This window comes from Mobula birostris, chromosome 10 (genome assembly GCF_030028105.1).
Source record: "Mobula birostris isolate sMobBir1 chromosome 10, sMobBir1.hap1, whole genome shotgun sequence".
NCBI classification, from domain to species: Eukaryota; Metazoa; Chordata; class Chondrichthyes; order Myliobatiformes; family Myliobatidae; genus Mobula; species Mobula birostris.
The window spans coordinates 109,839,516-109,857,072 of NC_092379.1; the positions used below are offsets into that span (position 1 = coordinate 109,839,516).

At 42.8% G+C, this 17,557-nt stretch overlaps 1 protein-coding gene across 2 annotated transcripts in view; it reads right to left on the bottom strand.

The window, feature by feature from the left end:
• The window catches only part of zc3h12b (zinc finger CCCH-type containing 12B), a 110,087-nt gene that overhangs the window by 54,108 nt on the left and 38,422 nt on the right, over nucleotides 1-17,557 (bottom strand). The window contains exon 2 of one of the 2 annotated variants that reach the window (XM_072270814.1): nucleotides 7,378-7,776. The exons of the other annotated variant lie outside the window; for it this stretch is intronic. Coding sequence (XP_072126915.1) covers nucleotides 7,378-7,386 — 9 coding nt within the window. The 5' untranslated portion in view covers nucleotides 7,387-7,776. The remainder of the gene's footprint in view (nucleotides 1-7,377; nucleotides 7,777-17,557) is intronic. 2 annotated transcript variants of the gene reach the window in all.

Sequence of the window (17,557 nt, forward strand, 5' to 3'; positions counted from 1 at the left end):
GGAAAAACATAGAGTTACAATCATATTTTTACATTCTAATTCCATCTGAATTACTAATATTTTCCAATGTTGTGTTTAACTGTATTAATATCTGGAAACAGTATGAAATTTAAATGGAATTAAATTATGAACCATGCCAAGAAAATACCAATACCTAAAAACCAGCAATCCAATTTTGAAAACACTCAAAATGAAAACAGAAAACAGTGGAAATATTCAGCATGTCAGGGCGCATCTGTGGACAGACAAATAGAATTAAATGTTTTAGATGAATGATCTTTTATCAGAACTGACTTAAGGTCATCAACCTGAAATGTTAATTCTCCATCCTCAGATGTTCTTGATTTGCTCAGTTTTCTAATCCTTCATGTTTCTGTTTCAGATGCACAGCATCAGCATGTTTTCCAATTACTGCATTAATGTATTCAGCCTTTCAACTACTTATACTGAAAATGTTTAGATTAAGAGGTTTGTGAATATGGAGACCATGAAACTATTTTTCTGCTATCATATGACCCATAATATATTTGATTTAGATAGATAGATAGATAGATATACTTTATTGATCCCGAGGGAAATAGGGTTTCGTTACAGCCGCATCAACCAAGAATAGAAGGTAAGTATAGCAATACAAAAACCACAAACAATCAAACAACAAAATGCAAACTATGCCAGATGGAAAAAAGTCCAGGACCAGTCTATTGGCTCAGGGTGTCTGACCCTCCATGGGAGGAGCTGCAAGTTCGATGGCCTCAGGCAGGAACGACCTCCCGTGCCGCCCAGTGTTGAATCTCGGTGGAATGTGGCCGAAGTCCAACAGTAAAAAGTTCAATATCTGATCTACACACCCGTTCCTCGATCGTAATATGACCAGGATTGCACCATCTGTTGTTAACCAGAACAGTAAGCACCCAACTCCTTTACGCTTACCGCTCTCAGTGCACTTCCGGTCAGCCTTTAATTGGCCCACTTTAATTTCTACCTTTAATTGGCCCACTGCCCAATACAATTCCTTCCAATAACTAATGAGACAGGACAATTCATTGCATTTGAATAGTAGTCCCTTTGGTCATATGCAGGATCCCACGAGTCACATTTCCAGAGTCCACCCACTTGGAGTGGCTGTTGACAAATTTGAGGTAGTTGTATCCTTTGGTGTAGCCTCATTTAACAATTCCATGACTGATCTGGAATGGATGGGTAAATTGTTAACCATGTCTTCAAATATCTTCATCAAATCCGTGTCAATAAACAAATCCACATACCACCACCATCATCTGCTAAGATGCTGGTTATGAAGTTCACTTAAGACTAATCCTCGCCAGCCGATGGTGCATCAGTACTGGACTTCAAGGTGAATGGTCCCGGGTTTGAATTCAGCCAGCCACTTGCACACTTTTCATCTGTCCTGATTTGAGCATCCAGCTAGCAATTCAGCCTCATAAAAAAAAAAACAGGCAAATGCTAAGGAAATGGCAGAAAAATGCCACCTGATGCACCACAAGACACGAAAAGAAACAAGATTAATCCTTTAACTGTTCCATAACATACCTTAGATTTGCAGAGAATTCATGTCTTCTAAGGTCAAAATGTGAGATGTCAGCATTGATTCTGGCAAAGAATGTGCAAACTTAACGCGCACTGAACCTGATTTCAGGACTGAGGTAGGGATTCTGGAGCTGTAAAGCAGCGTTGATTGTGAAGCACATTTCACACTCACCCTTTTGAAGGAGCGTGCTCGTCACCTGCCCAGTGTCTTCATCAGAGTTTTTTTTAAGATTATGAGGACACTCAGTCCTCGTTTATTGTCATTTAGAAATGCATGCATTAAAAAAATGATACAACATTCCTCCAGAATGATATCACACGATAACACAGGACAAACCAAGACTAAAACTTACAAAATCACATAATTATAACATATAGTTACAACAGTGCAAAGCAATACAATAATTTGATAAAGAGCAGACCATGGGCATGGTAAAAAAAAAGTCTCAAAGTCCGATAGCCTCATCATCTCACGCAGGCGGTAGAAGGGAGAAACTCTCCCTGCCATGAACCTCCAAGTGCCGCAAACTTGCCGATGCAGCACCACTGGAAGCACCTGACCACAGCAAACTCTGAGTCCATCCGAAAACTTCGAGCCTCCGACCAGCCCCTCTGACACAGCCTCTCTGAGCTCCATCCTCTGCCGAGCGCTTCGACCCTAACCTGGCCGCCGAGCAACAAGCAAAGCCAAGGACTCGGGGCCTTCCCCTCTGGAGATTCTGGACCACACAGTAGCAGCAGCAGCGAAGCAGACATTTCAGTAGTTTCACCAGGTGTTCCTCCGTGCTCTCACGTCCATCTCCATCAAATCAGAATTGTGCACGGCATCCTACTTGACAAATAACAGACATCACCACCGGAGTGGCCGCTGCGAGCTGCGTCACGTCGCCATCTTCTCCTCCCGCCTCCGAAGGCTTTTTGTCATGCAAAATGTCATAAATTAAAAGGTTGGACAAAATTAGTCGTGGCTATTTTTCTACAGTAGAGTTCCTCTACCTTAGCTGTTACATTTTGTAACTCCAGAAACTAATCAAAAGAAAAATTGGGATGGGATGGCAGCATAGTGGTTAGCACAATGCTTTACAGTACTGGTGATCCGGGTTCAGTTACTGCTGCTGCCTGTAAGGAGTTTGTATGTTCTCACCGTAACCGCGTGAGTTTCCTCTAGGTGGTCCGGTTTCCTCCCACATTCCAAAAACCTACCGGCTGGTTGGTTAATTGGACATTGTAAACTGTCCTGTGATTCCGCTCAGATTAAATTTGGGGATTGCAAGGCGGCGCAGGTCGAAGGACCTACTTCATGCTGTATGTCAATAAATAAATAAATTTTAAAAAACACAGGAGCCGGGATACTTTGGTCTACTTAGTCTTTATAGTGGGGCGCAAACACATGATACGTTGGTGAAATTATGTTTAGCATTCATTTACTTCTTACATATAACCCACAATGACTTATGTAGACAAAGAATGCTTAATCAAACATATTTACAATGTTATTCAAATATTACTGAAATATTGAGTACACTACACTCCTTCCTATTTAACTATAAACTCCAACTCAATACAGAATGCATCTCAACTCAAATATGTAATATACAATAAATTTTAAATTGTTCCATTCAAGCCTAAAAGATTTAATCGCAGTGAAGGATTTCTTACTCTTGTGGGATAATGTCTTTCCTAACAAGGATACTCTGCTTGGCAAGTGAGACTTGTGGCTGTGAAACATTCTCAGGTTCTGGGGCCTCGTCATCATCCATCATGTGCCGTGTTGTATGACGTGGGCAATGGTGGTCTTCCATCTGTCCTTAATCTGAGAAGTTCTAATAAGCTCTTCAAAATCTTTGCCTGTCCATCCCTTGATGTAATTCATGAATGTCATGCACTGTCGACCGTGACTTTTTCTTCCATCAGTTTTGAGCTTCACTTTCCTCAGTATGTCTCAGAAATCCCAGCTGCCGTTTCCTGATTGATGATATCAGCTCTCTTCCTATTCCGGCTTTTCGTAACACTTGCTCATTTGTTACTCTGTCCTTCCACAGTATTTTCATCATTCTCTCAAAATAACACTTCTACAGCTTCAAGTCTTCCCTCATTTTTCTTTGACATTGTCCAACATTCACTTTCATATGTTCATGTGGAATAAATGTAGCACAGCAATATTCTTGAGTTTCGTACCCGTAGAAATTATGTTATTTCTGGGGCCTGCTCCTTAAAATTACCGTAGCTCCTGATAGAACCATCCTTCTTGGCTACTGGGACTACTGGTGTTGCCCATGGCCTCCACTCTACCTTGGAAAGAATACCTTCAACCTCCACATGATCTAACTCACTTTATCACAGATGGTAAGGAACTGGACAGACTTTGTAAAACTTGGGTGTGGCATTTTCATTTAACACTATTTTACCTTTGATATCTTTGATCTTTTCAATACCAACAATACCATCCTTGAACACTGCTGTGGCATCATCTAGTACCATTCTTAATTTGATTTCAGTTGACACTTCTGCAGGGCTTGCAGCGTACAAATGCTGGATGGATCTCCAATCAAGTTATAGTTGTCTTAGCCAATCACAGCCCCACATTGCTAGCACTCCTGCTTTTACCATATACAAGCCCAATGTGGCTTGTGGGTTGTTGTATTTCACTGTTATGGATGTCATGCCACAGGAGTTATCTTTTCTCCAGTTAGCACAGCAGCCAATCAGAGATCGATAGCGAGAGAAGAAGTCACTCACACAGTTTGGCGAGTGGGCATTAAAAAGCAGTGCTTCATTGGAGTTTTGGAGTTTGAATAGCGAACAATCAGAGATTAGGATTCATTAGCAAGGGCAAATAAAAACAAGGCAGGGGCAAATAGAGTGGCCTTTGTTGGAGTGGGGATTTGAGGATTTAGCTCTTCAAGGCTTCATCAAGGAGAGGCTTGGGTGAGAGAAAGTGAAGAGCTGTAGGCAGATTTTTTTCACTCTATTCATTGTTTCCTTCTTTATAATTGCCATCGGGCCAACCCAGAGCAAGACAGCACCATTGAAAACCATAACAGGTGAGACCATCAATGACAAAGGCAAGCAGATGGAGAGATGGGTGAAGCATTACTCTGAACTCTTCTCCAGAGAAAACAGCATCTCGGACAGCGCGCTAGACGCCGTGGAATGCCTGCCTGTCATGGAGGAACTTGATGTATTGCTGACTGCCGAAGAGCTGAGCAAAGCCATCGACGGCCTGCCCACTGGGAAGGCACCAGGATTGGATGGCATTCCACCAGAGGCCATCAAATGTGCAAAGGACGTCCTGCTAAACCACCTGCATGAACTACTGTGCCAGTGCTGGACAGAGGGAGCAGTGCCGCAAGACATGAGAGACTGCAACATTGTCACCATACACAAGAACAAAGGGGATAGAAGCGACTGTAACAGCTACAGGGGAATCTCCTTGCTGAGCATCGTTGGGAAGGTCTTTGCCCATGTGGTTCTGAACAGACTGCAGAAAATAGCCGGAAGGGTATATCCCGAGTCTCAGTGCGGTTTCAGGTCAGAACGCTCCACAATCGACATGATCTTCTCCCTTCAACAGCTACAAGAGAAATGCAGAGAGCAAAGACAACCACTCTATGTTGCTTTCACTGACCTTACGAAGGCCTTCGATCTTGTGAGCAGAGATGGCCTGTTCAAAATCCTCGCCAGGATTGGTTGTCCCCCAAGGCTCCTCAGGATAGTTCAGTCATTCCACACAGACATGAAGGGCGTCGTTCAGTTTGACAGTTCTTCTTCAGAGGCCTTCAACATCCGCAGCGGTGTGAAGCAGGGCTGTGTTCTGGCCTCCACCCTGTTTGGCATCTTCTTCGCAGTCATGCTGAAGCACGCCTTTGGAACATCAACTGATGGTGTCTACCTCCACACCAGATCAGACGGGAAGTTGTTCAGTCTGTCCCGGCTGAGGGCAAAAACCAAGGTTCGTGAAGTACTCATCAGGGACATGTTGTCTGCAGACGATGCAGCACTGGCAACACACTCTGAAGAGCAACTGCAACGCCCCATGGACAGCTTCTCAAGAGCCTGCCAGGACTTCAGCTTGATCATCAGCCTGAAGAACACCAACGTGTTGGGCCAAGGCATTGAGCACACCCCTGCCATTACCACCAACAACTACGAGCTGTAGGTAGTTCACGAGTTTACATACCTTGGCTCCACCATCACAGACAGCATCTCCCTAGACCCCGAGATCAATAGGCGGATCGGACAAGCAGCCTCAACATTCGCCAGGCTGACAAAGAGATTCTGGGAGAACAGAAAGCTGATGACGCACACCAAAGTTGCAGTCTACGGGGCCTGCGTCCTCAGCACACTGCTTTACAGCAGCAAGACCTGGAGCCTCTACTACAGACAAGAGCGGTGTCTCAACGCCTTCCACCTTAGCAGCTTGAGACGCATTCTGGACATCACATGGACTGACTGAGTCACCAACAATGAGGTCCTGGCCCGCGCCCAGATACCCAGCCTCTTCACCCTGCTCCAACAACGCCGTCTCCGCTGGCTGGGCCACGTACATCGCATGTCAGACGGGAGGATCCCGAAAGACCTGCTGTACGGGCAACTGGCCTTCGGCAAGAGAGAGCACAAGGGCGGCCCCATCTTCGTTACAAAGACGTTTGCAAGAGAGACATGAAGTCACTGAAAAGGAACATCGAGAGGTGAGAGGACATCGCAAGCGATCGCTCTCACTGAAGGCTGGAACTACGCAGAGGTCTAAAAAAAGAAGAGAAGCTGAGGCTTGCTGCTGAAGAAAAGTGTACTCGTCGGAAAAACAGCACCAAGACAACGCGGGAGGACAGTGCCTTCAAATGCAGTCGCTGCAGCCGAGACTGTCACTCCCGTGTGGGACTCTACAGCCACAACAGACGTTGCTCTAACACAGACTGATGCAAAACTTTCCAGGCGCAGATCCATGGTCTCGCGAGACTAACGGATGCCATCACCAGTTGCAGAGTTAGAGCAGTAGGAATACTAGGCACTATAATTGAATGCTCTTCTTGCAAGATGTGAGATATTTAATGTCCCCAATGACTTCACCTACATGAAGTACATCCAGATGCAGCTTCTAACAGATTGTGTTAAGGAGTTGGAGCTGAAACTGGATGCTGAGGGGTAATAGACAGGACATATTGAGAGATTGTTACACCAAGGTGCAGGACACAGGAAAATGGGTGAGAGGATGATGAAAGGGATTAAACAGCCAGTGCAGAGTACCCCTGTGACCATCTCCTTCAATGACATTTTGGATACTGTTGTGGGGGGAGGGGTAACCTAGAAGAGGAAAATCACAACGTTCAGGTATCTGGCACTGAATCTGGCTCTATGGCTCGGAAGGAAAGGGGTCAGGAGAGAAAAGGCAAGCAGTGGTGATAGGTGATTCATTAGTTAAGGGAACAAAAAGGAGGTTCTGTGGACAAGAATGAGAATCAGGGATGGTATGTTGCCTCTGGCATGCCAGGATTCGGGACATCTTGGATAGAGTCCTCAGCATTCTTAAGTGGGAGGATGAGCAATGAGAAGTCATGGTCTATTCAGGTACCAATAACATTGGAAGGAAGAGGGACAAAACTCTGCGAAGTGAGTTCAGGGAATTAGATTAGATTAGATTATGAAGACAAGCAGTCCTCTTTTATTGTCATTTAGTAATGCATGCATTAAGAAATGATACAATGTTCCTCCAATGTGATATCACAGAAACACAAGACAGACCAAGACTGAAAAACTGATAAAAATCACATAATTATAACATATAGTTACAACAGTGCAAGCAATACCGTAATTTGATAAAGAACAGACCATGGGCATGGTAAAAAAAAAGTCTCAAAGTCGCTCGAAAGTCCCATCATCTCACGCAGATAGTAGAAGGAAGAAAACTCTCCCTGCCATGAGCTTCCAGCGCCGCAAACTTGCCGATGCAGCATCCTGGAAGCACCGGACCACAGTCCGACTCTCAGTCCGTCCAAAAACTTCGTGCCTCCGACCAGCCCTCCAACACTGAGCACCATCTCTGCCGAGCGCTTCGACCCCAGCCCTGGCTGCCAGCAACACGCAAAGCCGAGGATTTGAGGCCTTCCCTCCGGAGATTCCCAATTGCACAGTAGCAGCGGCAGCGAACCGGGCATTTCAGAAGTTTCTCCAGATGTTCCTCCGTGCTTCTCACTTCCGTCTCCATCAAATCAGGATTGTGCACGGCCCCTATTTAACAAATACAATATCATTTCACCGGAGAGGCTGTGCACACTGCATCGCACCGCCATCTTCTCCTCCCCATTAAGTGCTAAGTTAAAGTACTGGACCTCCAGGGTTGTGATCTCAGGATAGCCACCCGTGCCACATGCCAGTAAGGCCACAAACAGGAAGGTCATACAGTCTAACATGTGGCTAAGGACTAGGTGTAGACATCAAACAATAGGTGCAGGAGTAGGCCATTCAGCCCTTCGAGCCAGCACCACCATTCACTGTGATCATGGCTGATCATCCACAATCAATACCCTTTTCCGACCTTCTCCCCATATCCCTTCACTCCGCTATCTTTAAGAGCTCTATCTCTTTCTTGAAAGAGTCCAGAGAATTGGCCTCCACTAGCTTCTGAGGCACAGCATTCCACAGAACCACAACCCTCTGTGTGAAAAAGTTTTTCCTCAGCTCTGTTCTAAATTGTCTACCCCTTATTCTTAAAACTGTGGCCTCTGGTTCTGGACCCCCCCAACATCGGGAACATGTTTCCTGCCTCTAGCATGTCCAATCCCTTAATAATCTTATGTTTCAACCAGATCCCCTCTCATCCTTCTAAATTCCAGTGTATACAACCCCAGTCGCTCCAATCTTTCAACATATGACAGTCCCGCCATCCCGGGAATTAACTTCGTGAACTTACGCTGCACTCCCTCAATAGCTAGAATATCCTTCCTCAAATTTGGAGACCAAAACTGTACACAATACTCCAGGTGTGGTTTCACCAGGGCCCTGCACAACTACAGAAGGACCTCTTTGCTCCTATACTCAACTCCCCTTGTTATGAAGGCCAACATGCCATTAGCTTTCTTCACTGCCTGCTGTACCTGCATGCTTACTTTCAGTGACTGATGAACAAGGACACCTAGATCTCGTTGTACTTCCCCTTTTCCTAACTTGACACCATTCAGATAGTAACCTGCCTTCCTGTTCTTGCCACCAAAGTGGATAACCTCACATTTATCCACATTAAACTGCATCTGCCCACTCACCCAACCTGTCCAAGTCACCCTGCATTCTCATAACATCCTCCTCACATTTCACACTGCCACCCAGCTTTGTGTCATCTGCAAATTTGCTAATGTTACTTTTAATCCCTTCATCTAAATCATTAATGTATATTGTAAATAGCTGCGGTCCCAGCACCGAGCCTTGCGGTACCCGACTAGTCACTGCCTGCCATTCTGAAAAGGACCCATTAATCCCTACTCTTTGTTTCCTGTCTGCCAACCAATTTTCTATCCATGTCAGTACCCTACCCCCAATACCACTTGCTCTAATTTTGCACACTAACCTCCTATGTGGGACCTTATCAAAGGCTTTCTGAAAGTCCAGCTACACTACATCCACTGGCTTTCCCATGTCCATTTTCATAGTTACATTCTCAAAAAATTCCAGAAGATTAGTCAAGCATGATTTCCCCTTCGTAAATCCATGCTGACTCGGACCTACCCTACCACTGCTATCCAAATATGCCGCTATTTCATCTTTTATAATTGATTCCAGCATCTTCCCCACCTCTGATGTCAGACTAACTGGTCTATAATTGCCTGTTTTCTCTCTCCCTCCTTTCTTAAAAAGTGGGATAACATTAGCTACCCTCCAATCCGCAGGAACTGATCATGAATCTATAGAACATTGGAAAATGATTACCAATCCGTCCACGATTTCTAGAGCCACCTTGTTAAGTACCCTGGGATGCAGACCATCAGGCCCTGGGGATTTATCAGCCTTCAGTGTAGGAGGGAGGGCTTTAGAATTTTGGATCATTAGGCTTCCTTCCAGGTAACTTGGGTCCTCTTCAGAAGAGACAGTTTGCACCTAAACTGGAGGGGAACTAATATCTTAGCAGTAAGGTTTGCTAGTACTGCATGTTTGTGGGGGAGGGAGTAAACCAGAGTTGCAGGAGGATGGGAACCAGAGTGCCAGAACAGATAGTGGAGTGCTTGAGGACACAGATGCTGTTAAGACCGCAGACAAAGTCAGGAGTCAAAAGGTTGAGCATAGTGGGACTAATGTTCTGAGTTGCGTATATTTTAATGCAAGAACTATTGTAGAAAAGGAAAGACAGATGAGCTCAGGGCATGGATCAACAAATGGAAGTATGATAGTGAGACTTGGTTGCAGGAGGGGCAAGATAGGCATCTAAATATTCTGGAGTTCTGTGGTTTTAGAAGTGATATAGTGGGACGGTCTAAAAGAGAAGGGGTGGCATTATTAGCCAGAGAAAATGTAACGGCAGTGCTCAGTCAGGACAGACTGGAAAGCTCATCTTGTGAGTATGGGTGGAACTAAGGAATAAGAAAGGAATGACCACGTTAATGGGACTATATAATAGACCACCGTACAATCAGTGTGATTTAGAGGAATAATTTGTAGAGATATCACAGACTGTTGCAAGAACCATAAGGATGTGATAGTAGGTGATTTTAACTTTCCACAGATTGACTGAGACTCCTATACTGTAAAAGAACTAGATGGGCTAAAATTGACAAATGTGTTCAGGAAGTTTCCTTCATCAGCACACAGAAGCCCTAAAGAAAAAGTGTGCAATACTTGATTGCCTATTATAGAATGAGACAGGGCAGGTGACAGAATTTTGTGTGGGGGACCTCTTTTCACCTAGATCATGATGCCATTAGTTTCAATATAAGTATGGAAAAGGATAGATCTGGTCCTCGGATTGAGATTATAAATTGGAGTTAGGTCAAGTTTGATGGTATCAGAAAGTTTCTGTCAAATGTGATTTGGGACATGTTGTTTTCTGGAAAAGATATATTTGATGAGTGAAATTTTGAAAGTACAAAGCTTGTATGCGCCTGTCAGAATAAAAGACAATGATAGCATTTTAGGGCACCTTATCCAGGGATACTGAGGCCCTGGTTAAGGGAAAAAATAAAAAGAAGTTCATAGCAGGTAAAGGCAGGTGGGAACAAATGAGCTACTTGAGTAGCATAAGAAATACAAGAGTACACTTAAGAAAGAAATCAGAAAGGCTAAAAGGGGGTTGTTCTAACAGATAAGCTAAAGGGCTTCTACAGGTATTCTAAGAGCAAAAAAGGTTGCAAGGGACAAAACTGGTCCTTTGGCAGATCAGAATGGTAATCCATGTGTGGAGCCAAACGAGATGGGGGAGATCTTAAATGAATATTTTGCATCTGTATTTACTTAAAAGATGAACACAGAGTCTATAGAACTGAAGCAAAGTCATGGACCCGATACAGATTACAGAGGAAGAGGTGTTTGCTGTCTTCAGGAAAATCCCCAGGGCCTGCCAAGGTGTTCTCCTGGACCCTGGGGGAGTTAAGTGCAGAAAGTACTGGAGCCCTAGCTGAGATATTTAGTGACAGTTCAGGTACTGGAGGACTGGAGGATGGCTAATTTTGTTCCAATGTTTAAGAAAGGCTCTAAAAAATAACCAGGAAATTATAGGTTGGTGAGCCTGACATCAGTAGTGGGAAAGTTATTGGAAGGTATTCTAAGGGACTGTTTGGATAGACATGGACTGATTAGGGCTAGTCATCATAATTTTGTGCATGATAGGTTGTGTCTAACCAATTTTACATAGTTTTTTTAAGGAAGTTACTAGGAAAGTTGATGGAGGCAAGGCAGTGCATGTTATCTGCATGGACTTCAGCAAAGCACTTGACAAGGTTCTGCATGGGAGGTTGGTCAAGAAGGTTCAGTGACTTGGCATTCAAGATGAGGTACTAAACTAAAATAGACATTGGCTTTGTGGGAGAAGCCAGGGAGTAGTAGTAGATGGTTGCCTCTCTGACTGGAGGCCTGTGCCAGGTAGAGTGCCACAGGGATTGTTGCTGGGTCCCTTGTTGTTTGTCATCTATATCAATGACCTGGATGATAATGTGGTTAACTGGATCAGCCAAGATTAAGGGTGTAGTGGACAGCGAGGAAGACTATCAAAGCTGCAGCAGGATCTGGACCAGCTCAAAAATGGGCTGAAAGGTAGCAGATGGAATTTACCGCAGACAGGTGCGAGGTGTTGTACTTTGGAAGGACCAACCAGGGTAGGTCTTACACAGTGAGCAGTAGGGCACTGATGAGTGTGGTAGAACAAAGGGATCTGGGATTACAGGTCCATAATTGATTGAAAGTGGTGTCATGGGTAGATGGTTATAAAGAAAGCTCTTAGCACATTGGCCTTCAAAGACCAGAGTACAGAGTACAGGAGTTGGAACGTTATGTTATGTTGAAGTTGTATAAGAAGTTGGTGAGGCCTAATATGGAGTATTGTGTTAAGTTTTAGTCACATCCCTACAGCAAAGATGTAAATAATTGGACTACTGAGATTTTCTTTATAGTGAGGCGCTTACATATGATGTGGTGTCGTAAGGACACATGCCGTTCACATGCTTCTGACATCTAACCCATAATAAATTATGTAAACAAAGAATGCTTAATCAAACAATATATTTAGCATATTACAGTACTCAAATATTACTGAAATATTAAATACACTATCGCAGTTACTTTATAAATTTATATCCTTGCTCTTTGCATACTGTGACTGCTTTTTGCACCCCTGCATTTTTTTTTGTCTTTACAAACTTGTATTGTATCTCACTTTGCTACAATGGAAAGAGCTGTTCTGAATGGACACAGTCCAGCTGAATGTTTGTGCTAACAAAGATGACAGGGTTTCCTGCCTTTCACATCCAAATGACCCAAGGAAGAAAATGTCACTGTTACCACACCCAGTGGCCTGGACCCAAAATACACATTTGTCTCCTGCAAAGTCCTCATGTTAACTAATATCATCTTCATAGCAACGCAATCTTATATTTCTTATCAAGTGCTTTCTCCTGTATTCTAAAAAGCATGGCCTGAATATATTCATGCGTAAGCCTATAAAGAAATAGATCCTTTAACATATGATCTAGAAAGATACTCAATTTACAATGTTTTGATAAATTCATCACTTCAACGATATAATCTCCAATCTTTTGACAGTGGGCAAAAAAATACAGTATTGTGCAATATTAAGCACATAGAGAGAGGATGCCTAAGACTTTTGTCGTAATTTTACGTATTGCACTGTACTGCTGCCGCAAAAAAATAAACAAATTTCATGACATAGATGAGTGATAATAAACCTGACTCTGATATGGGTTTCTATTGTGGACTGAGAGTGGGAAGGGGGCAAGGAGAAGGGGATCATGGTTGGGAAAAGGGGGAAGAAGAGTGGAGCACCGGAGAGACATTCTGCAATGATCAATAAACTAAATGTTTGGAATCAAATAACCTTACCTGGTGCTTCAGGGCTGGGCATCTCTGCATCCGTGCCACCTCCTACCCCGGTACTCCTTCTCTGCCACCTGTCCTGCACCCCTTTTGTGGCGCTCCACTCTCGCCATTCCCAATATCCTTCGCTCCCACCATATTTGCAAACTCACGCTCCACTGCACGTTAACAAATACGGTATTGTGCAAATGTCTCAGGCACCCTAGCTATATATATTTGCCTGAGACTTTTGCACAGTACTGAAGCTTTCAAAAATTCCCAGGAGCTTTTGTGTTTAAGTATTTACAAAATATTTTGCCATTGTCACTGAGTTGTCTCACAATCATTGATTGTCCCAGAAGGTACCAACTGGATTAATGTTTCTAATAAAATAATAACTTGAATTTGGGAACAGCTTTATTCTGTTCATTACAACATTCTCTGAATATTCCTACAGTTGTTGGCATGATAAGATACCTTCATTCATTGCAAATATTTACTAAATACTTCCCATGTCTTTCCATACCTTTTTTTCCCATTGTATTCATTCCACGTCAGTTTACCAAAACATCCAAGCAAATCCAGTCTTTTTTCATTTTATTTTCTTCTCTAACCTAATGGGCGTGTCTTCTTGCTCTGTATTCCACACTTCTTTATTTTTTTTTCTAAATTCTGTTGCCTGTGTTCTCATTCATTAATGGCTTCCATTCACTTGCTGACCAGATAACCTTGTTTACAGGTTATCCTCATAATCTGCCATTTTACCCTATCAGGGACATCCACCTCTTCTAATCTTCCTGTAGTTCAACAAACTTCTTTTATCTTCTTCCCAGTTCTGACAGTTCAGACTGAAATGTTAGCTCCGTCTCTCTTTCCACATATATAGTCTGACTTGCTCAGAATTTCCCAGTATTTTCTGTTTTTATTTTATATTAGCAGCAACTGTTTTTTAATTATTTTCACTTTTCTGCACTTAAGTCTTCTGACTTCAGTCAGTACAGCATTATTGTGCATTAACAAAGTTCATTTTCCCAGATCTGGGAAGGAAAACCAAAGAAAAAAAAACTTAAGATTGCAACTTCAAATGATGCACTGCATGTTAAATTCTGGGTAAATGAATTTCAGAAGGCAAGATATGGCATATCAAGGTAGTGCAGCAACAATCAAATCATTTTGAATTTTTTTTTCGTCAATTCCCTCAGCAGCCCCATAGCAGCTGGCAAATCTGTCCTACCAAACTCTCGAGAGCTTGTACACATGTTCAGGCTGTATACAAGTTATGCTTTTGTAAATTGGGAAGAACCTGTCCACACGTTAATTTATAATCTGGATAAAGTATGTCACAGAAATTGGCATCTATCCAATTTTATTTTCATTCTGTTGGGTATGTGGATGGGGAGGGTAAGAAGAACTCTTTAAAAATTGTTTACATGAAACAATAAAGACAATGAATAGCTGACATACCTGTGGATTATTTTACCATCAACCAATGATGGTGCATGTAACACCTTCAAGCTGAACAGCAGAAATCCATTGCTGTAGATGGGAACTTAGGAAATGCATTGCAGTTGAATGATCTTTACTGCCTAGCAACAAGATTGCAAGTATTTGAATATTACCTGATTAAAGTCACGAATCACTAGTAGACCATATGACACATCAGTGTGATTTTTTTGCTTCCTGAGCAGAGCAAGATGACAGGGAGTGAATACACATACAGTGATGAAAGAAAGCTACTGTAAAGCTTGGTAAAACACAGTGGAAATGTTAATATAATGTATGTCAAATTACCTGTAATGTACTTGCATGAATGCTGGTCAAAATAATACTTGAAGAACCATGCCTTTTGTTATGAAATGCATTGTTACCTGTATTCTATTTGAGATTCTACTTATTGTACATCTACAAGAATATTTGGTGGATGAAGGATGACAAGTAATTATCAAATGGTGTGATAAGAATATATTCCAAATAAAACAATTCATAATTAGAAAAAGTAAAAATAATTTTCAGATTAATTTTTACAGTTCCAAATACTATCACTGATACCATTTACCCACCCTTACCATTTGCTTCATTCTTGAATTATAATAATGCTATTGGAAAGACAATTAGATCACATGCTGTGTTTTAGGTTATCCTCTCAATTTTCCTCAGGATCACCTTCAAAAGCAATCATACATTCCATATAAAATAAAGGAGACTTGTTGGAGGGCCACAGAGATTTCTCGAACTTCTGGTAATTGCCCCCTTCAACATTCCCCATTCCTGTTTCCCTCTGTCATCTTACCTGTCCATCATCTCCCTCTGGTGCTCCCACTCCTTCCCTTTTTTCCATGGTCTCTACCCTCTCCTATCAGATTCCCCCTCCTCCAGCCCTTTATCTCTTTCACCAATCAACTTCACAGCTCTTTACTCCACCACTTCCCCCACCTTCTTGCTCTGACTTGTCATCTTTTTTTTCCAGTCCTGATGAAGACCCAAAATGTCAAATGTTTACTCTTTGCCTGGTCTGCTGAGTTCCTCCAGCATGCTGTATGTGTTGTTATAAAATAGAAATTGCTTTTATTCATTCAATTACATGTAGGTCTAATGAAAATTCTTGTCAGCATTTTTTTTATTGGCTCTGCAAAAAAAACATTGTCATCTCAGATTTTCAGGAGAGGAAGAATAAGTGTTTCAGTGTAAAGCATGCTAAAAAAAAATCAACAGGAAAGCAGCAGCTTTAGAAAATGCAGAATTGTGTCCCTTCCATTGAAGTAACAATGGGACTATTGGTAAATTAGTTTATTATTGTCACATGTATTGAGGTATTAGGAAAAATTTATCTTGCATACCATACATATAGATCAATTCATTACATCGGTGCATTAGGATAGTATAGGGTAAAACAATAAGAGTGCAGAATAAAGTGTTATGGCACAGAGAAAGTGCATAAAATAAAATGCAAGATTATAACAAAATAGACTGTGAGGTCTCGAGTCCATCGTTTCAACTAGTGAACCAGTCAATAGTCTTCTAACAGTGGGATAGAAGCTGTCCTTGAGCCACGTAGTACATGCTTTTGGGCTTTTGCATGTTCTGCACAATTGGAGGGGGGAGATGTTTGATTATGTTGGCTGCTTTACCGAGACAGCAAGAAGTGTAGACCGAATCCATGGAGGAGAGGCTGGTTTCTGTGATATGCTGAGCTGCATCTACAACTGTCCTTGTAGCTACCATTTTGTGAACAGTTGGTGAATTGATTCTTGCTCCGGGATAACTTCATCAGAGCAGATGAACGTAGACTCAAGGAGTTTCTGCTGCTAAACCTGGACCATTCTCAGGCTACATCCACACTACGCCGGATAATTTTGAAAATGCCCGTTTCGAGTAAAAACAACAGGCGTCCACACTAAGCGTTTTCCAAAATGTCTCCGTCCACATTAGACAGATATTTGGGCGATTCTCCTCCACTGGGCATGCGCAGGACACACAGAAAACAAGCGAAGAGGAAACTGTATACTTGGTGCGCGTTTGTCCAATTACAGAGTAGAAAAACTTAAAAGGAATTGCTCTTGGCTCTCGCGCAGGAGGACTTAAAACTAAAAAAAAACAATTACTGCAGCGTATGGAGGCAACTGACAGGGAGTTCAGGGACAGTATGGCACGGCTGACGACGAACATTGAAAATTGAAAGACATGCTTTGAAAAGGAGAATAAAGCTACACCTGTGTAAAACCCTGCAGCATCTGGTGACCTTGTGATCTCTGTCTCAGAAGCAGACATCAGAACATCTTTCACGACTGTAAACCCTTGCAAGGTGTCAGGCACTGAAGGTGTACTTGGTCGGGCACTGAAAACCTGTGGCAACTGGTTGATAGTGTTCAAAGACATTTTTAGTCTCTCACTACTGCAGTCGGTGGCTCCCACCTGCTTCATAAGGGCAAATATCATAGCAATTCCCAAGTAAAGGACAGTGAGCTGCCTCAACAACTATCGCCCAGTTGCACTAACTTCTACTATGATTAGGTACTTTGAGAGGTTGGTCATGACCAGAATCAACTACTGCCTAAGCAAGGACCTGGACCCACTGCAAGTTGCCTATCATCACAATAGGTCTACAGTAGATGCAGTCTCACTGGCTCTCCACCTGGACAATAGCAATACCTATGTAAGGCTGCTGTTTATTGATTAGAGCTCAGTGTTCAACACCATCATATACTCAGAACTAACCAACAAGCTCCAAAAACTGGACCTCTGTACTTCCCTCTACAACTGTATCCTTGACTTCCTCATCGGGAAACTACAGTCAGCGGGGATTGGAAATAACATCTCCTCCTCACTGACATTCAACACTGGCACACCTCAAAGATGCGTGCTTAGACCACTGCTCTACTCCGTCTACACCCACGATTGTGCGGCTAGGCAGAGCTCAAATGCCATCTGTAAGTATGGTAATGACACAACTATTATCAACAGAATTTCAGATGGTGACGAGGAGGCATACAGGAGTGAGATA